The 24,901-nt window shown below is 34.6% G+C and overlaps 1 protein-coding gene and 1 pseudogene across 1 annotated transcript; one reads left to right on the forward strand and one right to left on the reverse strand.

The window, feature by feature from the left end:
• Positions 1 to 732: 732 nt before the first annotated feature.
• On the reverse strand, positions 733 to 8,396 carry LOC148589764 (zinc finger CCCH domain-containing protein 48-like). The gene is made up of 8 exons (XM_088510876.1): positions 6,744 to 8,396; positions 5,447 to 5,632; positions 5,222 to 5,326; positions 4,686 to 4,835; positions 4,010 to 4,189; positions 3,757 to 3,854; positions 3,489 to 3,662; positions 733 to 1,972 (listed from the first exon to the last, which is right to left on the reverse strand). Exons 1-7 carry the CDS (start codon positions 7,263 to 7,265, stop codon positions 3,521 to 3,523), a joined length of 1,383 nt encoding a protein of 460 aa, XP_088367002.1. The 5' UTR covers positions 7,266 to 8,396; the 3' UTR covers positions 733 to 1,972; positions 3,489 to 3,520.
• Positions 8,397 to 14,837: 6,441 nt separating this feature from the next.
• Positions 14,838 to 15,926, forward strand: LOC148589765 (protein ASPARTIC PROTEASE IN GUARD CELL 2-like; annotated as a pseudogene).
• The last annotated feature ends 8,975 nt before the right edge of the window (positions 15,927 to 24,901 follow it).

The following is a 24,901-nucleotide window of genomic DNA, read 5'->3' on the forward strand; positions in this document are numbered from 1 at the left end:
ATTTATGAATAAATTATTAGCGAATAACTTGTTTTAAAAAGCAGTGTGTTTAATATTATGCTGAAAAAATAATATAAATTATGTTTGACGGAATTCTATTTGGTTTGGACAAGTCAATGATAATTTCATTGGGAAATAATCGTTATATATATATATATACTTAAAAGTTCTATTACAATGAGGTACCTTAATAGGAGTTTGGTGCATGTACTAAGGGATGGGTAGTAAAAATGAAATCAAGCAGGAATAAAGGGCAAAAACATAGCTTGCCATTTAGATTTAACTTTTATTTGCAGTTTATTTTTTGTTGTATACTGTATCTGTGTAAATATGCTGTTTTTATTAATAATTTAGATATTTATTTTTTGTCATAAATGAATGTCAAATATTAACTTTCTATTATAATTTTTTTAAGCATACAACACTAACAGCATCACACCAAAGGGAATTAAGCACAGTATATATATATATATATATATATATATATATATATATATATATATTACACGCTGCACACCTTGACTACGTCGGATGGATTTTGCAGTCTAATTGTCAATTTTGGAGAGAGAGACGTGTCACATGCATTCATGGTTAAATGGATAAAACAAAGAAAAATACAAAAGAATTGAATCATTCTATCATATAATAGATAGTAAAAGGGTTATTACAAAATTTTGTACATCTAATCCACTAATGAGTAACTGTTCAAACAAAAAGACAAAAGCATCCAGGGGTGATGATGCCTTGCATTTTGATAACCACCTCCACGCCGTTCCTTGCCAAACCAGTTTTGATCCAGCAGTAATGATAGCCACAAACATTGTTACCACCATGTTATCCCCAAGAATGAAGTATCATAAAAATTATGATTCTCATTCATTAACAAGCTTAACAAGATAAACTCCATCTTCAAAATTCCAGGAAATTTAGAATCGAGTTACTACACATGGCATTATGAGATATCACAAGATTTCAACTAGTGTAAAGTGAACTTAACACATAGTCGTAAGGGGTGAAAAATGATCTCAACATGAATGGTTCAATATTCAAAATTTGTTGGACTCCCCATCGGATCAACCAAGGGCAGGCTGTGCAATGCTTGGCTCCTTTAAGCTTTCTAATTGACTCATGTATCGAGCGTTAAGCTAATGACTCCCAAACCAAATGGCTTTAGGGCATTAGGTGTAAAAACACCCCTAAGAGCTTACTAACTCGAGTCAAAAAGGCTACGAAGCCAAACTAGCCATGCTATCAATCAAATCAAGCTTCCAACCTTTTGACGCGAACACTCGCTGCTTAATGAGGCAAGAGGTCCGGTTACTCAGCGAAAAGCTCAAAGTAATCAGTATAATTATTATTTTTTTATGCAAAGGCTATGCAATGCTTAACTCCCTTAAGCTTTCTTATTGACCCATGTATCGAGCGTTAAGCCAATGACTCCCAAACCAAATGGCTTTAGGGCATTTAGTGTAAAAACACTCCTAAGGGCTTACTAACTCGAGTCAAAAAGGCTACGAAGCTAAACTAGCCATGCTATCAATCAAACCAAACTTCCAACCTTTTGACACGAACACTCACTGCTTAATGAGGCAAGAGGTCCGGTTACTCAGTGAAAAGCTCAAAGTGATCAATACTTTTTTTTTTTTTATGCCAAGGTTATTCCTCCAACAAGTTATCCAACTGCATTCAAAATAATGATAACAAACATAATTGATTTCAGATTTCGTACCTTACAAACTATGTGCATGTGTGCTTGTGATAATCAAGTTGAAACAAGTAACATCTCATGTTGCCAAAGAGAGTAACAAAACTCAAATTCCCTAGTCAAGTGATCATGTGTTCATCATTTTAAACTCACCAACGAAATGAAAATCAGAATTTAAAATCAACTGCATGCCTGAGAATAACAACCCCCAAAACTTGAATTGCGAGGACTTGCGGTGCTGAAGAATCCAGCAAGGAATGCAGTTCCCTAAAGTTATAACACAATAGTATTTAAACTTATGAGAAGTCAAATACTATAAGAGTTTGCAGTATACAATTCGCATACAAAAAAGATGAAATCAATTCTTGGGAGGAAAGATTTTGTTGTGAAAAAAAACCTGATAATTGATTCATTTATGAAAAGAAGATTTTAATTTCGTGTGTAGGTATTGAAAGTGAATATTTTGATTGAAAGAGTTTTTGATTATTTGACCTCAAATTTGTGTTATTTAATTTGTTTGTCAAATAATATTTTATTGAATGGGTCACGAATCTTGCAATAAAAATTGTTAAGCCTTTTATGGATTTTTAGAACTCAACACTTTATGTTATGTTGTGCTAAGCTTATTGGAGAACATCCATGAAGATTAATAATAACAAAAGTTAGTAGTTACTCATATTGTGATGGAGAAAATATATAGACATTGCTAATTGTTTGCAGAGAATACTACTTTGCTAAAAATTCTTGTAGATAAGCACATAGTAGAATGAAGAGACATGGTGCGCATGTTGTGTTGAGCGATTTTCATGACACCTAGTTGGTGTGTGATGGCAATAACCTATTTTGGAGGATCTTGGAGTAAAATTGTTTGGCTTTGCTGTGAGTTTTTAAACTCTGATTTATAGGTCTTAATTTTTTTTTAAGACATGATATACAATTTCATTTACTAAATGAAAAAAAATAATAATAATAATAAAATAAGTGAGGAAGGTGCTTCCAGATTGAATTAAAGCTGGTGAAAATTTATATATGAATGTTGTATTTGATAAGCGGTATCCCTCTATTGATTGATCTATTTCAAAAAAGAAATAGTATCTAGCACTTATGTTACCTATGACATGCTAGATTAGCATGAATACTTCAAAAATATTTACTAATTTTTCATCTATATCATTTAACTTTTAAGTTTTTCAGACATGTTGATTAAAAATAAAATATATGTGATTATTGATAGTCGTATTGAGGCTCATTTGATATCTGATAAATTTATCATATCATAAGAATGATACCAATGGCGTATTTATGAAAATGAGCATATAATAATTGATTGTTATATGGTTGAGCTTGATACTTCGCACATTTATTGAGATTTTAGTCGAAAAGATTTTATTTTAATATTTTAATAGAGCTTATAATATGCAACTTCTATTTATAAGAATCATGTTTAAAAATCACAAGTGTTGATTACTATTTTTTTAAAACAGCTTTAGAAAACTGTCAATTGACAGAAAAGAAATATGAGAAAATGACATATCATACTTAGAGAAAGATGAACTTATGGAAGTCATTTCTTAAAGCACTTGTGTACTATTATTGGAAATATATCTTATTGTGATTAATTGGTTTATTCTATTAATATTTAGCATGATAGAGTTATACACGTAAAACTTGGCTATTAGAATAAATTATGAATGGAATGATTGTCAATTTTTAGGCTATCTACCAAAGTGTGAGGACAAGCCATTATTTTGTTTGTCACATTCATAAGCATTGTTTGGAATACCTCAAAGTGTGGGGGTGTTGGTAAAAAATCTGCTACTCCTTGGATTTTGGTAACCACCTCCACGCCGTTACCAAACCAGTTTGATCCCCAGTAAAAAAAAGTCCGAGTCCCTTTGGACCTTGTAGAATAACTTTAACTTCTTGTTTGGCAAATAATCTGCCACCATCACCGAATCTACAGCAACAATAATAATAAATGTGACTCACTGCCAACCGGAAAAAGAATAGAGATTTAGAGTCATGAATGAAAGAGGGTTTAGTGTACTCACGATGGCATTTCATACAACTGGACAGAATTGTTATTACAAGAGCAATACAAGGTTGGTTTGCCATTCCCATCCTCAATCCCGCAGAAAGCAACAACACCCTATTACACAAATTATAAAATTGGGTCCTTTAGAATAGGTCTATATACCATACTTCAACTACTATCAAAAACCATGAGCAAATGAAGAAATGAGGGCCAAGCAACAAATGAGCGCAAATATACAATTTAAGGATTGTGGTGCTTGAATAACTTACGTGTTCCTCAACGTGTGTATAGATTGCTTCCACGCGGCCCTCTTCATTCATAGCCCAAGCCTTTACTGTCCGGTCCAAAGAACCGGATAACAGAAAATCCTCCCAACAAATAAGGGACGTCACAGTATTGGCATGACCATCCAGTGTCATAACACACTCTAAAGTTTTATGATCCCAAACCTATTAACACGAAATAGAGATAATATGAAGAGTGATAAAAGAAACAGTCGAGCAATTACCTATATCAACATCAAGTCAAATAGCTTTATCAAAATATTTTGCAAATGTATACATAGTGAACCTCAATTAATCAAGTGAAGGAACAAAATCATGATAGTCTCAATTGCTTCAAGTCCGAAAAATAATGGAATGATATAATTGCTTACACTATCTATGTTGCAAAGAAGATAAAAGTAATCAAATAACATACAATAAATAAATAGACACAAGGTCAGCACCAAGAACAGTCAGTTAGAAGTAAATCTGATTTTTATGCTTGACGCATACAGAACAACTAAAAAGTAGTTCAATTTGCAGCTACCATAAGAGAAGAGAAGAGAAAGAAGCAAAATACCACCATTTTTTTAATAAAAATCAAAAGTGTCTCATCAAATCACTACTAAAGAGAACAAAAGTTATAAGTGCAATTATTTATCTTCATCACGTACAAACTTACCCTTATTGTGTGGTCCTTAGAACCTGAATACAACCGCTCGCGTCCAACAGTTAAAGATACTACGTCTGATGTGTGTCCTTTAAGAGATGCGACGGGTTGGAAAGGGGAATTAGTTTCAGCAGTGCACTTCCACGCTAAAATAACACCATCCTGCGGTTACAAGTAATAATGAACCCTTTTAGAATTCAATAATACAAATATGAAAAGTGCTGCAGAAGAATAGTGTGAAAAGTAAGAGACGATAAATAAGGCGGTCAATCTTGCATGAATATCTAGCCACTACACAGAACACAACCAAGAGACTCAAACTCCAAAATCTAATTTGGTTTCGAGCATTATCATGATATTAGGTGATTTATGAATTGCTTTGGATAACACGAGGTACGTTGTTTCTCAAACAACAAAATAGATTTAAAATTTATAATTAAAAAAAAAAAAAAAAAAAATTAATCCCAAAAAACAGAAAAGTCAAAACCACTAACAAAATCAAATCTGATCGAGAATTTTAAGAAAGCAAATGTGAACATAGTGATTACCTGGCCTCCAGCAAAAAGCGTAATATCATGAGTTGTTGCCATGGCGTAGACTTGACCAATCGGTCCACTGAGATCGTATTCGGCACCTAACTCAGTGTTCAATGCCTGCGAACATCATCAAAAATGCTAGATTGAGCATACATATCGAGCAATGATACAAAATATTAACAACTATAAGAAAATTAAAACAATAACAAAGCAAAACATATTGAGGGTATAGCTTACCTTAATAACATTTGGCATGCCAATGAACACCCAAACAGCTTCACTAATCATTGATCCTATATCGGCACCAAGTTCAACGACTTGAGCACACTGTCCTGTATGACAATCCCAAATCCGAACTGTTCTGTCACTGCTGCCTGTGTAAAGCTTGTTATTTTTTTCAGGAAGTGCAATCCCCGTGACAGCCTGTTATCACAAAAGTCATAAATAAGGATTCTACAAGATATTCAATAAAAACCAAACAAATATACAGATTATGTATGCTCCATTTGTGGAGAAAAGATACAAAAGAAAGTTAAAAAAAATCGCATGGCACGTTTTTTATAGTTAGACCAGCTATCCCTGGCATTTCAATAGAACACACAAGAAACAGAATATTAACACAGCCTTACAGTCATGTGAATTAGTTATTAATAAAAGTCTTGAAAAAACAAATGATTTTACGTCAATAAATAGATTACAAATACTTAAATCTGCCTTTTACTCTAGCACTGTACTAAAATTCATCCACAGAATAATCTCTCCATTTTATGCAGTATTTTAGCTTCTTCAACATTATACTATAATTTCTAGCTAATACGAAGGGTACTTTTTCCTTTCTTTTCTGTTTCTTTTTTTGATAAGTCCAGTAAACATCATTCAAGAATATCAAATATAAGTCAAAGAACATTAATAACAAGCATTAAGAGTGCATTAGAACTTTTTGTTATATGCCTAGAATGTTTCTTCCATATTTTATCACATCTTCTTTATCCATTTTATTTCTTCTCTGGCTTTCCTTTTTTTTGAATGCATGCTTTTCTAACTACAGCAATCATGTAGACAGTACAACCATACTTGTTTTTTTTGGCCACCAATGGTGTTTAAGATGAAAAAATTCTGCCTTCGAATGCTACTATCCAATCTCACACAGCCCCACGGCCCAAATTGTGGCTATTTCAAGCTATCTTCCCAATTTGCACTATTAAGATTAACAACCCTCTAATGATGCAACTAAGAAGTTAAGTCAACTGGAAATTAGGAAGTCAAATATGCAAGTAATAGCAGCATAACTTTCTGTTTCTTTTCTTTTTTCTTTTTTTTTTTCCACATAAATTGAAATTTCTCATACAATTTTAGGTCCTTTTAACATTCAAATACTAAAACAAATACATATCACTAAGCATGATCATAAGAAAAAATTGCAGATTAAAAATTTGGATAATTTATTCTAAAATAAAAAATCTTTAATTTTTGAATGTTTTCCCGAAAACAAAGTATAATACAAAAGGAAAAGGAACAAGTAACACAGTGCTACCTTTGTGTGCCCTTGAAGCCGAGCCAGGATCGATAACCCATCTGCATGAAACCAGGAATGCAGAGACTGACACTTATCGCCATCTATGCAGTTGCCATGCACCCAGTATTGACAAACATTTTGCTCAAGAACATCTTCAGATTTCGTAAGAACATCTTCTGTACTGTTGGAACCACTCTCCTCATTCTTCAAGGCTAAGTTCTTAGAAGTTCCCCTTTTGCAGTCTTTAGAACCAGCATCTTCTCGGGAATTTTCAACAGTAGTTTCCAAGGACCTTTTCAAAATCAATTTGTTCTTGGTCCTAATGTAATTGCAGTTCTTTGTAGGGAGATCCTGCTGATTAGATGACTCCGTGTTGGACCCTTTCTTAGCACACATGACTGGTAGTTCACTGTGAAGGAACCTACATGGGTTCCTGAGGCATTTACCATTACGCCAGAAGATGCAAACAGGCTTGTTGTGAGCAGGTTTTCTTCCCAGGCGATCAAAAACATAAGGCTTTCTTGCTGTCTTGCTGTCCATCTATGAAACAAAAATACATGAAACGAAAGAATGAACAAACTGATCCACATAGTTGCGATTCAAAACAAAACAAATATGTCACTTCCATGGCAGAAGATCCAAAACAACCAGCAGGCTGAGCAAACTGATTCACATAGATGTCCTCCCCAGAAGATCAAAATCAATCAGCGGCCTTAAGTTCAGTAAAACCCCTCAAATCCACATTCACCAAATTGGGCAAACTGTAAAGATATTATTGAAGAAATTAAACCCAATATCCTTCATAATTTCACGCTTAGGGTTTCATATCCCGAGCTTAAACAAATCCTTGAGCTGAAAATTTTCTCCAAAGTCCAATCAAACTGAGTAAACCCCTCTGGAATAAAGCCCTAATTGATCCACTTCAAGTTTTAGGGCTAAATTTCCCAGATTTCGTCAAACCCTTCCTCAAAAATTTCGAAACTCAGATCAAACAGACAGAGTAAACCTTAGAGCTGAAAATTTTCCCAACTTTCCAAAGTCCAATCAAACTGAGTAAACCCCTCTGGAATAAAGCCCTAATTGATCCACTTCAAGTTTTAGGGCTTAATTTCCCAGATTTCATCAAACCCTTCCTCAAAAATTTCGAAACTCAGATCAAACAGACAGAGTAAACCTTAGAGCTGAAAATTTTCCCAACTTTCCAAAGGTCCAATCAAACTGAGTAAACCCCTCTGGAATAAAGTCCTAATTGATCCATTTCAAGTTTTAGGGCTTAATTTCACAGATTTCATCAACCCCTTCATCGAAAATTTCGAAACTCCGATCAAACAGACAGAGTAAACCTTACATATCTAGGAAACCCCAAATCCCATAAAAGGATACCCTGAATTTAATCGATAATAACTGACTAATTTTTCCCTAAATTCCGATCAACCCGAGAATAAAAAAAAGAAGATCTGTTAACGGCGCACAATCAAGAGGTTCGGCGTTTCCCCAAGTTTATTGCAGATAGAAAATATCACAGGACAAGCAAACCCTAAATACAAAAACCTAAGAAAATAAAACCCTAGCAAAACTTGGAGTTCCATAGGCGGGCAAGCAAACCTGAGACGGAAAGAGATCGACGCACCAAAGAGAGAGAGAGAGTTTTCAGTGAGCAAAGAGAGTGAGAGCGTGTTTCAAAAAAAAATAAGAAGGATCGGATTTTGGGTAGCAATAGGAGGCATATATATAGGGAAGAGGGGTATTACTATTATGGGAAAGATTTTACTATAACTGGTAAGCCGAAATTTTAGAGAAATCACTTTTTTTTTTTTTTTGAAAACAAGCCTTTAAAGGTTGACTCTTATCTTATCTTGATAGATCCGGATAAAGGCTAACTTAGAGTCAACCTGATTGTGCAAATCTGACGTGCACGTGTGATGATAGTGTTGGAGATGAGATGGACTCCTTGTCAATCTCGGGGAGTTGTGCTACAGTAACGGTCATGCCCGAAACAATAATCCGTAAATTGAAAATTCCTTTCACAGCTAAAAAAAATATATATATATAACAATTGGAGAATACGAAAAAAAATTATATAAATCATTCGAGTGCAAGTTTGCACTTACGAGTGGAAGAAGAGGAAGAAGAGAAACGGAAAAATGAAGAAGAAAAGAAAAGGGGGAAAGACATCAATCCCATCAAATTTCTTAGCAACTCAAATTGTAAACAGGGGTAAAATAATAATTTAAAATGTTGAAAAATTACTTCTTCTATATATATATATATATATATATATATGGGATAACTGTAAAATTAGTCTTTATGGTTAACCTAAATTATAAATCACTTTATGTGGCATAAAAAATAATTTATAGGTCCATGTAATTAGCCACAATTACAAATCACACCTTGTCTTATAAATTTATAGGTCCTCAAAGTATGCCAAAATAACAGTTTACTCAATGAAATTAATTTCTTTTAGAGAAATGCTACACATCCCAAATTTGTTTCCCAAAAGTTGGTTCTCAAATGATATGTTAGCATCTCATGAGTTTGTGACACACTTCCGAAAATAATAAATCTCATGAGATGGTGATACATTATTTGGGAACCAAATTTTGGGAAACAAATTTGGGATGTGTAACACTCCTGTTTCCTTTAAGTAACTTAACACAATCTGTTACTTTGCCACATCATAGCCAACAAAAACGTGACACGTGTTATTATTAATTTATGACTTATAAAAATGACAATTACTTGTTGTCTTATCATTTTTTGGTCGATGTACATTTTAATGCCAAGTTTTTTAACGGTAGAAAACAAATCACCATAAGTTAAGTTTTCATATTCAATTAATCCAGTGTTAGAGTTAATAAGTTCATCCCCACTTATCAAAAAAAAAGAGTTAATAAGTTCATCCTTAACTTTGTGACCAAATAATGAAGGTAATTCATCAATAAATTTTTCTTTCCAAAAAGGTTTTTAACTAGCAGATCTAACCATAACGCGAGAAAGAAAAACATCTTGATACCATCTATAATTAGACATAGTAGGATAACAAAGATTATTCAGGTAATTAGAGATGTGAGAAGTAATGTTAGAAGGTGTTCCAATAAAATGTTTAATGATGGTATAAATCAATGTGTTAACGCTATTAGGTTCACCTGTGCCATGTTGTTCATCAAATATTAGAAGACCATCTTCATCTTTCTTGACAGCTTTCCTAATTGTTTCTCGAGATTTTTTAGTAAGGTGTTTGTCCCACCAATTCTGAAGAGTTCTAGAGAAACCAGTAGAAAGCAGATCAACAATTTCTTATTGGTTTAAATTGTGGTTAGTAACGTAGGCATTAGCAACCATGGGCATGTGATTCATTTTATTTAACACTTCTTGTTCAGACAAGCCATTGATGTTCCATTTGATTGTGGTATTTTTGTGACAAAAAATATCAATTATAAAATTACCACTCGCAATAGGACGAATCTCGTAGGATATGGCTATATTGAGGGTGTCGAACCTCAAGGACAGCAGTGGTTTAATTATCAAAATTTGAAAGATTAAAATTAACTTAATTCAAAAGCGAATGATTTGTTTGTGTAAATTCAAAGTGCATGAAAATAAAGGGAGTACGTATATGAGAGAGAGAGAGAGAGAGAGAGAGAGTAGGGTTTTGACTTCACCACTATCCGCACATCAACGATTAACCATATTTAATTCTAGCAATTCATTCTATGCATGTTATAATTTAAACAAGAAAACACATGAAAATAATTTCATACAATCAACAGAATAGCATAACCCATCTTCGGTTGGCACGGATCGTCTACCTAAATTACACTAAACTAGGGCATAGTACGATCCGTCATTCCTAGGTATGGTCTATCTAACCCTATTGATTGCATGTTAATTATGAACCATTGTATAACCATCATTCTTATAATCACAAAAAATAAGAATGATTTGAGTTCAATAATAGTAAAATAATTTTTAAGACAAGTTAAGAATTTACTAATATTGAAGTGGAATTAAGAATAATTGCATTTAATATGAAGAACAAAAATAAAATGTAGCAATCCTCAGGGTTATACAATCAACATCCATAAATTGAAAAACTAGAAATTAAATACAATCAAACCATTGTACTTGGAAAGGGTTACATCAATACCCCACAATTGGTTTAGCCGCTCATGATCTTCTAAGCTCTACAAACAATTTTTTGAAATTTTAACTCTAGAAAGCCGTTTGTTTATTTACAATGTTTAAAGCCCTATTTATAGGGATTATGAGAACCCTAAAAACCCTAGAAACCCTGAAAAAACCAGAGTTCAGTCTCCCAATTCAATTGGGAGACTGAAAACCAAATCCACGCTGGAAAAGGATTGCTGCCGTGCACCACACGCCCGTGTGCGCTAGATCCTAAGTTTTGTGCACTCGAGCTTAGTTGTTGTGTGCACGAGCACAGGCATGCGCTCGATCCTTGGCTGTAGGCGCTTGAGCATAGGTATGCTCGAGCTCAGGAATAGCTACGCTCAATCCTAGATCCAGAATGCCCAGCTTTTGCCCTTTTAAGCCCAATTTCCAATGGTTTGTCAAATAAAACCTGAAACACCAAAACAAAACAAAATCAAACAAATGACAATGCTAAGAAATTAACATATGTAAATTAAGGGGCTTGAATGTGCAACATTCGGCACTTATCACACCCCCCAACTTACATATTGCTAGTCCCTTAGCAATACAAAAACAGAAAATAAAGTGAAAAATAAAAAGATAAATCCATCTTTCGAGGGATATACGGTTGCATTTAGCGTATGCAACAAGCCTTTTAAACCCCTAGGAGTTCCATAGAAGACGAGTGAAGTCTCGTGAAGGTTTTCCAGGAATGATACCCACAAATATTTTTCAACCATGTAGTTCCCAAGAATGCAATATCATGACTATCATGGTTCTCATTCATTAGCAGGCTTAATAGAACAAACACTATCTTCACAATTTCAGGAAATTACAAATTAGCTTCAATCATGGCAATTATGAGATATTATAGGATTCAACTAGCGTATATGAACTCAACACACAGTAATGGGATTTCAAAACTCATCTCAATCATGCATGGATCAATACTCAAAATTCATTAGACTCCCCATCGGATAAAACAACCAAGGCAAATTTTTTTTTTTTTTTTTTAGTACTTAGCTCCCTTAAGCTTTCTGATTGACCCATGTATTGAGCGTTAAGCTAATGACTTCCAAACCAGACGGTTTTAGGGCATTAGGTGTAAAGACACCCCTAATGACTTACTAACTCAGATCAAAAAGGCTACGAAGCTAAGCTTTTTTATTTTTTTATTTTTTTTTATTTTTTTTTATCAATCAAACCAAACTTCTCACTTTTTGACACGAACACTCACTGCTTAATGAGGCAAGAGGTTCGGTTACTTGGTGGAAAGCTCAAAATGATCAATTTTTATTTTTTATTTTTTATTTTATTTTATTATTTTATTTATCTTTTTTTTTTTAAGAATTTATGCCAAGGTCATTTTCTCGATAAGTTACTCAACTACATTCCAAATATTAAAACCAAACATCACTGATTCTAGATTTTATGCCCCAGAGACTATATGCTAGTGTGCTTGTGAAAATCAAATTGAAACAAGTAATATCTCATGTTGCCAATTAAAGTAACACAATTTAAATTCTTTAATCAAGTGATCATGTGTTCGTCATATTAAGCCCATCAATGAATTTCAAATCACAACAGGAAAATTAATTGCATGCTCAGAACTAATCATGCATGCCCACACCCCCCAACTTAAAATACACAATGTCCTCAGTGTGTGGATATAGACAATAAAGCAATACAAGGGAAAGGAGTACCTGACCTGTCACTGCGGCGCAGAAGAAGATGCTCCTGAATCAGGTGGCAGCCGTGCTAAAATAGATGGGATCCGTCAAATTGACGGATTCCACGTCTGTACCTGGCTCGAAGTTCTGGGTGCAGGGCTTCAACCTTTGACCGTTGACCTTGAACAGAGTGTCATCCTTTGGGTCCCGCAATTCGACGGCGCCATGGGGTGACGCCGAGGTGACTATGAAAGGACCGTCCCATCTTGAGCGGAGCTTCCCAGGGAAAAGCCGGAGTTTGGAATTGAAGAACCATACTTTCTGGTCTGGCACAAATGGCTTGGGCAGGATATGTTTGTCATGAAAAGCCTTAGTTCGCTCCTAATAAAGGCGAGCACTATCATATGCATCTTGTTGCAGCTCCTCCAACTCTGTCAACTGAAGTTTCCGGAATGAGCTGTCAAAAGAATCTACTCCAAATTTTCTTCCCAAAAGTTGGTTCCCAAATGAGCTGTCACCGTCCCATAAGTTGGTGACACACTTCCCAAAATAATAAATCTTATGAGATGATGACACATCATTTGGGAACTAACTTTCGGGGGTGGTGGTCGGAGGTTATGCTAAAGCTAATATAGTGAGTATTGTAAGGAGGGAGAGGAGAGACACCATGACTGTGATTTCTTGCTTGTGAGTTGTGAGAGTGGATGATACGTGATTCAGTCCATTAATTCAAACCACACTAGAAGTAACCTATATATAACCTAAATCAAGCCATGCAGGAAGTAATCCATAGCCATCATTATGTGGTGAATTTTTCTATAATTTGCAAAAATTGTAAGGGTTAAGTAAAGTATCAGTTTCATCAAATATAGCAACACATTTTTTTTTTTTAAATCTCATCAAACAGAGGAGAACATGGGTAGAAAAATTGTAAGGGTTAAGTAAAGTATTAGTTCCATCAAATATAGCAACACAAGCTTTTTTTTTTTTAACTCTCACCAAATGGAGGAGAACTTGGGTAGAAAAATCCCCTTTAGCCCTCCAACCCTTTTGCCACGTTTTCATGCATTATATGATATTGTACTTTACTGACTTTAGCTTAAGGTTGATATTAGAGAGAAATAGCCGAAGAAGTGCATGCATGAATGAGAAGAAGAGCATGCACGAAACAAGCAAATTTTATCTTTTTTGTCGAAAAAGTTTCTATTGCAAAAAAGTCAAAATTGCATAATTTGATAATTTACTATTTCTTTAAAATTGTAGAGGATGATCAGGATCCCTTCAATTTTTTTTAAATTTTTTTTTTTTATTTGTGGGTTATCAAATTACATAATTTTGGCCATTTATAAGCATCACAATGCTTGAAAATATTACCTATTAAAAAAATGTGACATGTTATTGAGGTAACTAAAAAACATTTCCTCCCGAAAGAGTTAATCTTCACTTTCGTGGAAACTCTTATTCTTCAAAAAATTAAAAGACAATTTTTTGGTCAAAGCTTTTTTACAACTTAGAGAGCAAACATCTTATGAAAATATACCCATTTATCAAGTGGAACATATCACATTTTTAATAAGTGATATTTTTCAAGTGTTTTGATTCTTAAAAACAACCAAAATTGCTCAATTTGAAAATCTACGATTTCTTTAAAATTGTAGAGAATGATAAGGATCCCCTACAATTTGTTTTTTTTTTTAAGAAAAAAAAAAAAAAAAAAAATTTGTAGATTCTCAAATTACGTAATTTAGGCCATTTTTAAGCATCAAAACGCTTGAAAATTGCTACTTATTAAAGATGTGGCATATTATTGAGGTAACCAAAAAATGTTTTCCCGCCAAAAGGGTTCCATTTTACTTTTGTTGAAATGCTTATTCTTTATAAAATTAAAAGAAAATCTTTGGTCAAATTATTTTGAATATTATTAAGAAAACATGTAGGTCACGACTTTGAAAGTGAAAAGAAAAGAAAAGTTGATATTAAAGCATCTCTAGCAAGGGTTTTCATTTTAACACTCAAAATACAATTTTTTTTCATTTTAGCTACTACTTTTTCACTACACGCTCTAAGAACATATCCAGCAAGGGTTGCTATTTTAACCTCTCAAAATACTATTTTTTCTATTTTAGCTACTAGTTTTTCACAACATACTCCAGCAAAATAGCTATTTTAACAATCTCTTCTAATTAAATATTATTTTTTAGTATTATTTTTTTATTTTTTTTTCTTGAGGAGTGCTACACATTCTCCATTCATGCCAACAACTTCATAAACATCTCTTGGTCTCCTCATGTCTGCGGTATTTTCCCCCAGACATTTAGTGCATATATTATATCAATAGGAGTGGGTACCCCTCTTGTCAGCCAGCTTATGATTATAGACACAGGGAGTGACGTTACATAGTTTCAGTGTAACCTTGTAATTGTTACCAAATGGCAGGCATATTTGACCCACTCAATTCCACTTCCATTTCAGCGGTGCCTTGTGAACCCACTGCCTGTAGTAAAATCTGGTGACACGATCACAGCAAGAGTCAGTGTTAGTATGAGGTGGACTACCTGGACGACTCTTTCACCAACGGCTCGCTTGTGCTCGAAACGCTCATGTTTGGAAGCACCGCTATTTTGAATGTGTTTACTGGGTGCGGGCACTCAAACTTCGACTTTGTGCTTGGAGCCCATGGCTTGGTGGGCCTTGGAGGAGGCCCACTTTCACTGGCTGCTCTGCTTCGAGTACATGGGCGGGCATGCATCTTTAGTTATTGCTTGCCCAATCTGCATGGAGGGTCACTTGGTTGGTTGAATTTTAGCCTTCTCGATGCAGTGTTACTTGTGGGAACCGCATGGATTCCGTTACTCCACACCTAAAAAATGAAGACTTATTACTTTGTCGGGCTCTCGGGCCTTGGGATTGGAGACATGCCGCTACCCATTCCCCAAAACAGCTTCAAAGGAGGCGCGATCATAGATTCGGGTACAACATACACATGCTTCAACCTATCTAGCTTAGAGTCGTTTCAGGTTTCAAATGTGTCGGACCAATTCTAACATTGGAAATGTGGAACATTCTAGTTGAGCAAGAAAGTTATGTTGGTGGGGGCATTTTTTGTTTTGCATTTATCCCTACCAATAATACTACATCTATTATTGAGAACTCTCAACTAGCTAGAAACCAGACTTCCTTCGATACAAAGGTGGGATATGTGGGATTTGGTCCGAGCATCTGTGGTCCTCCGAAAAGTTCTCCTCGTTGTCATGGGCATTGGCCTCCTAGGAGTACTACTAAGAGTATAGCCCTGGCGAATTATATTCCTCCAAGTTCCTTATTTCTATGTTTATTTACATGCTTTTATATGTTATTTATAAATATCCTTGATTGATCAAATTTGTAATGAGGAGCAAACTTGTAATTATATAAAAATTACGAAACTGGTCCCCCTAATCTTTCTCATCTTAATTTGGAGATGTTTTTACTTTTTAGATACACAAGGCTTAAAAGTCCCCCTATTGACATATTGTAAGTACTTGAAAATGCAATTTGAATATGTGCTTAGCTAGAAAAGCTAAAGTTCCTTCCATTGAAGCATTTTAATTTGGATAATTAGTAGCTGGAAAGCACAATTAAAAAGAACAAAATTGAAGATAAAATTAGTTTTTTTTTTTTTTTTTTTTTTTTTTTTTTTTTTTTTTTTTTTTTTTACGAGATCTTGTGATGTGCACACTAACACATTAGCATTTTGTTAAGAGGAATCAACATTTACAAATTAACATATGATAGAGAAAATGAAGTATTTAGTTGTAACATCCCCTGCCATAGGCTTTGAGTAACCCTTAGGTGAATCCAATGTGATGCGGTTAGTGTATGTAGGCCCATTTAGTTCGGCCTTTGTTAGAATCAAAATGGAGGGAAAATAATATTTAACTATTATTTTTTATTGTACGTCAGAGAAAGCCGCATGTTGAAAGATGGACGGGATTATGGAACTTTCACACAAATAGGTTAGTGAAACACTGAAACCCATATGATCACATAAATAATTGTGAAAAAGAAAAAAAAAATTGAGCTTGAAAAGGATAATAAAAAAATGACATATTGTTAGTGGGATCCACTATTGAATGGAAGTGGTCAAAAGTATGTAGCATTTTTCAAGCATTTTGATGCTAAAAAATAGTCTAAATTACGTAATTTGAGAATCTACAATTTTTTTGTAAGGGATTCTGATCATCCTTTACATATTTAAAGAAATAGTATATTCTTAAATTACAAATTTTAATTGTTTTTAGGCATCGAAACGCTTAAAAATATCAATTATTAAAAATGTGATATGTTCCCATTGAGAATTAAGTATATTTTTATAAGATTCTTGCTCTCTACGTTGTAAAAAAGATTTTAATAATTGATATTTTTCAAGCGTTTCGCTGCCTAAAAACAACTAAAATTGTACAATTTGAGACTTTGATATTTCTTTAAAATTGTAGAAGATGATCAAGATCCTTTACAAAAAAATTGTAGATTATCAAATTGCCCCAAATGTCTGGGGGAAAATCACTGCAAACATGAAGATATTAGGCGGTGTTGGTGGAGTTGTTGGAAATGGAGTGGGAGTTAATGAAGGAGATGTCAATGGAGTGTAGGGGGTGGTGGTTGGAGGTTGTGCTAAAGCTGATATGGTGAGTATTGTAAGGAGGGAGAGGAGAGACGCCATGATTGTACGTGTTTTCTTGCTTGGATCTTTGTGAGTGTGCATTATATATGATACCGACTTTAGCTTCTTTGAGGGAATTAATTAGTTCCAATGGTTCACTGCCATGTTTCCATGCATCGTTCATTACGATACTAAAGCGTGCTAATTAATTAATTACATCTAAACAATATGTTTTTGGGTTGAGTGATCCAGCCGGTTGAATCTATTTGATAAAATTGAAAACCTATAGAGCTAATATCAAGTTTTCTTTTATTTTCACTTTCAAAGTCGTGACCGACATATTTTCTTCATAATATTCATTTTATAGGAGAGAAGCATTTCTACAAAAGTGAAGAAGAACCATTTTGAAAGGAAAATTTTTATTGTTACCTCAATAATAAGCCACGTTTTTAATAGGTAACATGTTTCAAACGTTTTGATGCTTTGAAATGACCTAAATTACGTAATTTGAGAATCTACAATTTTCGTAAGGGATCATAATCACCATCTTCAATTTTAAAGAAGTAATAGATTCTCAAATTGCACAATTTTAGTTGTTTTTAGGAATCGAAACGCTGGAAAAATATCAATTATTAAAAATGTGATATGTTCCAGTTGATAATTGAGTATATTTTCATAAGATTCTTGCTTTCTACGTTGTAAAAAAACTTACACCCAAAAATTGTCTTTTAATTTTATGAAGAATAAACTTTTCTACAAAAGTGAAAATGAACCCTTTCGGAAGGATTTTTTTTTTTTTCTTACTTCAATAACATGCCATGTTTTTAATAGGTAGCATTTTTCAAGCGTTTTGATTCCTAAAAATGACCTAAATTACATAATTTGAAAATCTACAATTTTTGTAAGGGATCCTAATCATCCTCTACAATTTTAAAGAAATAGTAGATTCTCAAATGGACACAAATTTTCTCCAACCTATTTCAATAAGTGACAAGTGTCATTCAACATCTTTGGGTTTCTAAAAATTTAATGTTTATGTTCTTAGGTTAGTAGAATGGTAATAAATGACTCTTAAAAATATATATTTTTTAAAAATGTAAGAGATGACACTTGTCACCTATTGAAATAGGTTGAAAGAAATTTCCTCCAAACCAGTTTGGAGGAAATTTGTGTCCAAATATTTCATTGTAAAGTAATTAATTACCCTTTTTTTATTTGGACGCAATTATGGTGCATATAAATCATGCACTCTACACTTAATACTAATCAATACAGTTACTTGGTTAAACAAGAAGTTGATACAACATGACTAGTTTTATGACATGAAAGAGACCCATTGATAGTTGCCGAGTTAAGCCTTAAGATTACAGTTCTATGAAAAAATAAGGGGAACTTCACTTTATCCCCTTGAAGTTTGAAATGTTTTTCAATTTGTACCCCAATGTTTAAAAATTTTCAATGTACCACCTATTGTTTCAAAAATTTGCAATAAGAACCATCTGTTACTAATTTCCGCCTAAGTGGACGGAAATTATCCCACATGCATCTCACGTGGGAACAATATAAATTCTCTTCCAATTTTTCCCCTCAGTAAAACCCAACGCATTTTGCAAAACAAAACGCGTCAACCCCCCTTTTGAACCCCACTTTGCTCCTTCTCCTTTTCACTCCAACACCCACACACGATCTTGTGCATCCAGCGACAGAGACAGCAGCTGGATCTAGTGCTTTTCTTTTGTTTTGTTTATTTAAGCAGCAAATCGTGATCCCCTTGTTTTCTACCCCACCCACACGACACACACACAACAACAGCAAGCTGACAGAGTTTTGGTGCTCCCAGCGACAGCAACAAGGAGAAATCGTGGAGATTGCATGGAGAAATTCTACAGCACACTACTTGCTTATTTAAATTTGGCTTTCTTACGAGGTATGCCCCAATTTTTCTTTCAATTTTTGACCATCTACTTTAGGGTTTAGTGTAAAATTGGGGGGTTTGGGGAAATATTGTTTAGGGTTCTTGTCAATTGTTTAGGGAATATTGTTTGGGGAATATTTTTTACTATTGATATTGAGGATTTTCTCTTTTCAATTGGACTGTATTGAAAAATTGAGCATCATACATTGTATATTGGGAATTTGGGATTTAAAGTCCATATACTACTTGTCAATTTTTTTTGCATGTCAAGAAACCAAATTTTTAAAATTCAATTAAAATATTTGAGAAACTCACATACAATTGATTAGTGATTAGATTGAAAAAAAAAAAGGTTCAAAATTCAAACCCTCAGTTTGTATGACTCTTTCACCCAAAGTTGCAAATACTTGGATGCATCATTTTGTTAATTAATATATGTTTGTGAAACATTTACAAAACATATATAGTAGATGTGGATATTAGAATCCTAAGATGTTGTTAAAGCAAGGAATCTTCCCAAAAGTTCCTACAAGTTTATTGTGGTATTATTATATATCAGTTGGTGGTTCACATTCCAAGAGCAAGGTACTTCAGCATACTCTAACTATTGCGTACATAACATCGAAGGTACTAACTTTTTTTGTATTGGTCGGTTGGAAAGTAGGGCAAAAGTAAAAATCATCCAAGTGGTGCAAATTCGAAAGCAACTAATGCCCCAAAACTTGTTGATGAGTGAGACCACACACCTCCACCTGGATTTGCTGATGAAAGAAGAGAATCACCTTCATCTGGATTTGTTGATGAAAGAAAAGAATCACCTCCACCTACATTTGCTGACCATGAACAAGGATTTAATGCTGGCATTATCCTACCTCCAGCATGGGGTGTGTAAATTAGAGCCTCAACAAATGATCTAGTAGAGACTACATTGTCCACAAGAGGGCCTGCAACAAGGACTCGCCATTCATATTGGATAGCTGGTATTTGACGTATTGGTCCCATAAAAAACACTAGCCCAATACACATTGACACTGAAGATGAATGTCCAATTGACGCTGTAGCAAGAAGAGGGCCATTAACTAGAGGTGGTGCAACCAAAGGAACTGCAAGAAGAGGGCCATTCACTAGTGGTGGTTCAGCCAGAGGTGGAGTTGCAAGAAGAGGGTCATTAACTAGTGGTGGTGTAGCCAGAGGTGGGGCTGTCAAGGGTGGTGCAATTGCTTCTTCATCATCAGACCAAGTGAAAGGCAAACACATTGTTACAACAGTCTAAAAAGGAATTGAAATTATGGAAGCTAAGGGGAAAAAGACTGAATCCAGATTGGAAGCCCTAGCCAAGGACGTTTTAGACTTGTAAATGTTGTAATGTTTTAGACTTACAGTTATGCCAATGGTAGTTTTGGTATGTTTTGTGTTATGTACAATGACATTATGCATTTATAGTTTTGGTATATTTTTTGTTATGTAAAATGACATGTAACTTTATTATTAGTGATATGTTTGGTGGTATGTAAATATTCATGCAATTTTATAGTTTTGGTATGTTTGAACAGATTTCATAATATTCAATGAATAATTTTGTAAACAGATATTCTTTCTTTGGATTGGTAAATACATACTACATAATTAATTTTGTAAACACATACTACATACTCATTGGAAGGTTGTCAACACAATAATGCAAATTATAGTCTTTAAACAAAATAAATCTCACATGGGACTAATGTCTCGAACCAAAAGCATTCCACATACGACTACATAATGTAAGCAAGGATAAAAACTTCTAGTATACTACATGTTGCTTACTAATACAACACAAAACCACAACAAAAAACTACAGCAAGATCCACCAGATCGAACATGACGGGCAATCTCATCACAGCATCACACGGCCTACTTTGAGACATAGTGACATTTGGGGGTGTATCCAAAGAAGAACATGCCCAATGCAAACAAAATTAATATCCATGAACAGACAATGATTGTATGGTAATTCTTCTTTATTGCATGTAGCTTTATCTCTCCAATCTCGATTTCTTTACGATACTGTGATATTTCATTCACTAGTTCTGTCTTCACCTTCTCATTTTTTGCCCTCACCTTCCCAACTTCAACCTCAACCACTGTTTCTGTTAGGGGTGAACACCAATTTCAGATGCTCAGCGGAATTAATATACTTTCTTTGTGCAAATTAAATAGTAACACAGTAGCAAAATAATAATCAAGCAAACCCACAAGTAAGACACCGAGATTTTTACGTGGAAAACCCTCCTATGCGAAGGTAAAAGCCACAGAACCTAGTCTAGTTATTGTTGTAATATATGTGTTACAAATATTATTTTTCAGTTGTTTTGTTATTAAAAACTTTGCAAAAGCCATTATTTTTGTTTTAACCATTTAATCATTAAAGTTTTATTTACATGCTTTTAATTATTTTATTAATGACTATTTCAATCATTGAAGACCAAGTCTTCAACATATTGTCATAAGCTTTAAATGTATATATATCTTTTATGACCATTTTGCATTTATCACATCTTCATGAGTTTTAGTTGAAAAGAAATATCAACTTTTACATTTCCGTTTGTATCCGTTGGTCATTAACTCTCTTTTTTGACCAAATGATTTTCTCTAAGATTTATGACCATTGGTGAGTTTAATGGTTTTTAGTCTTCAATGGTTTGATCGTTTAATACGTTTGGTATTACATTTCTTCAAGTTTTACCATAATTTAAGTTTACACCTTTTAACAAAGTAGCAATAAAAAAAAGACTATATTTGTTAGTTTTATTGTCGTCTTTACTTGAGAAAGAAAAAACATCTTCTATATTTACATCCAATTTTTGGTGGCATATTTATCTAGTTTTGCTCATAAATAAAAGTCCTCCTAGTGTCTTTTATTCGGGGTTTTTCTCTATGTGGCTTTTTATCAAGCAAATCAATGGGTTGTTCTATTAATCTTCGTTATTGGAAGTGCGTCCATAATGAAGGTAGACACTATAGTCTAATCCTGGGAGGTTGCGTGTCAAAGGATCCGATCGCATCAACTTATACGCTCAAGGAGGCACAAATCAACCTTTAAGGACAACGCTCGTGCGTGATTCTATAGTATTGTGAGATCTTTCTATACTTTATTTTTCATCTCTTGTATTTTATTTATTTTATTGTTAATTTTCATACTGTAATTATTTTATATCAATGAGAATTTGTGTACCATCCAAATTATTTTCAACAGTTAAATCTTCCACTATCAACAATAATGAGTTTACAATTGTCTTCCTTAGTGAAATATCTAGAGGTTATCACCACATCAAGAATACATGCATTCTTGGATTAAACATAAATTCATCACCCTAAAGTAGATTCCAACAAGAATAAAGAAAGACCTCACCAAGTAGGTATTAGCAACCAAGTGATTGGAGAGGATTCCAACGATCGACACCAGTCAATACGTAGCACTCGTCGTCAGGAGCAACACTCTAAAATTGCATCAAGATCGAACCACAAATGACCTTCTAATCTCTGATGGATGTGAAAAAGGCATAACCCTTTTTCTTCTTTTTCTTTTTCTCTCTCCCTATGCCGCACTCTTTCTTTCTTCTCCTTATTCTTCTCTTCTTTTTGTCTCTTAGTCTCCTAGTCTCACGTGAACACAAAAGCACAAAGTGCTTTTCCTTTGTGCTTTGGCTGTCACAGTAAAGTACATACCTCTCTTGCTGTAGACCCAGTTCTTGTAAGAACTTTTTCATCCATAACAATTCTTTGGCCACTTTAGTGATAGCAATGTACTCTGCCTCTGTGGTAGACAAAGCAACACACTTTTGCAATATGGATTGCCAGGACACTGCTCCCCCTGAATAAGTAATCAGGTACCCTGAAGTAGATTTTCTAAAATCAATATCCCCAACCATATCTGTGTCTGTAAACCCATTAAGCACCTGTTGGCCATTGCCGAAGCACAAAGATACTCTCAAAGTACCTCTGAGATACCTAAGAATCCATTTCACAGCTGCCCAATGTTCTTCGCTAGAATTAGAAAGGAACCGACTCACAACTCCAATTGCATGAGCGATATCAGGCCTCGTACACACCATGGCGTACATTAAGCTACCCACGGCTGATGCGTAAGGCACTTTCTTCATTTCACCTTTTTCTTTCTCACTTGTAGAACTTTTCTTTGAAATCAACTTCAAATGACTTTCAAGTGTAGAGCTCAACGGTTTTGCCTTGCTCATGTTGAACCTGTCCAATACCTTCTCGATATAACTCTCTCGTGATAGACACAATTTTCCTTTTTCCTATCACAAGAGATCTTCATACCAAGGATCTGCTTTGCAGGTCCTAAGTCCTTCATAGCAAAGGACTTACTTAATTCTTTCTTTAGTCTGTCAATTTTACTAGTGTCACGACAAACAATCAACATGTCATCCACATATGGTAAGAGAATAATAAATTCTCCATCAGAGAATTTCTTCACAAGCACACAATGATCTGATGTAGTTCTATCATACCCATGATCAACCATAAAGGAATCAAATTCTTATACCACTGTCTCGATGCCTGCTTGAGTCCGTACAAGCCCTTTTTCAACTGACACACTAAGTGTTCTTTGCCTTTAGCTGTGAACCCCTCTGGTTACTCTATATAAATTTCTTCCTCCAAGTCACCATGAAGGAAAGCAGTCTTCACATCAAGCTGTTCGATCTCCAAATTCATTTTGGCAGCCAAACTCAAGACAACTCTGATAGAAGACATCTTTACCACGGGTGAGAAAATTTCATCAAAATCAATGCCTTCTTTTGACCGAACCCCTTTACAACTAGTCGTGCCTTGTACCTTGACTGTGATTTGTTTGGTTCAATCTTGCATCTGAACACCCATTTATTCTTGAGTGCTTTCTTGCCCTTAGGCAGTTCCACCAAATCAAATGTGTGATTCTCATGCAAGGATTTCATCTCGTCTTGCATGGCTTCTAACCATTGATTTTTTTGGTCATGCAGCATAACCTCTTGATAATTTTCTAGCTCTCCCCCATCAGAAAGTAACACATAGTCATTAACTGAATATGTTCTGGAAGGCTGTCGGTCTCTGGTAGGTCTCCTCAACTGAATCTCAGCGGATGGTTCTGAAGAAGCTTGCTCTGGGTGCTCTTCTAACTCTACATTATCAATTACAGGCTCACCATTTTCACCAACTGTATCAACCTGTTCTTCTTGTACATCTCCCATGTGTTCATCATGCATCACACAAGGAGGAATAACGGGATCCAAATCAACACGATATTCACCAAGAGACTCTACCTTTTTCTTATCCAAGTCTTCAATGGTTTGATCTTCAAAGAATACGACATATCTACTTCGTATGATTCTCTTATTAACTAGATCCCGCAATCTGTAACCAAAATCCTCATGCCCATAGCCCATGAAGATATATTGCTTGACTTTGCTATCAAGCTTTGACCTCTCATCTCTAGGAATATGGACGAATGTCCTATAGCCAAACACTCTCAAGTGCTCAAAAGAAACATCTTTCCCTGTCCAAACCCTTTGAGGAATGTCACCATCCAAAGGAACTGAAGGAGAAAGATTTACCAAGTCAACTGTTATTCTCATTGCCTCACCCAAAAAATGTTTAGGCAATTTTGCTTGAGAGAGCATACACCTTATTCTTTCACAGATGGTTCTGTTCATTCTCTTTGCTACGTCATTATGCTGCGGAGTCTTAGGCATAGTTTTCTCAAGCCTACTCCCATGGCTTTTGCAATACTCTTCAAACGGTCCTCTGTATTCACCAC

Source organism: Corylus avellana, chromosome 1, assembly GCF_965113065.1.
Source record: "Corylus avellana chromosome 1, dhCorAvel1.hap1.2, whole genome shotgun sequence".
Taxonomy (NCBI): Eukaryota; Viridiplantae; Streptophyta; class Magnoliopsida; order Fagales; family Betulaceae; genus Corylus; species Corylus avellana.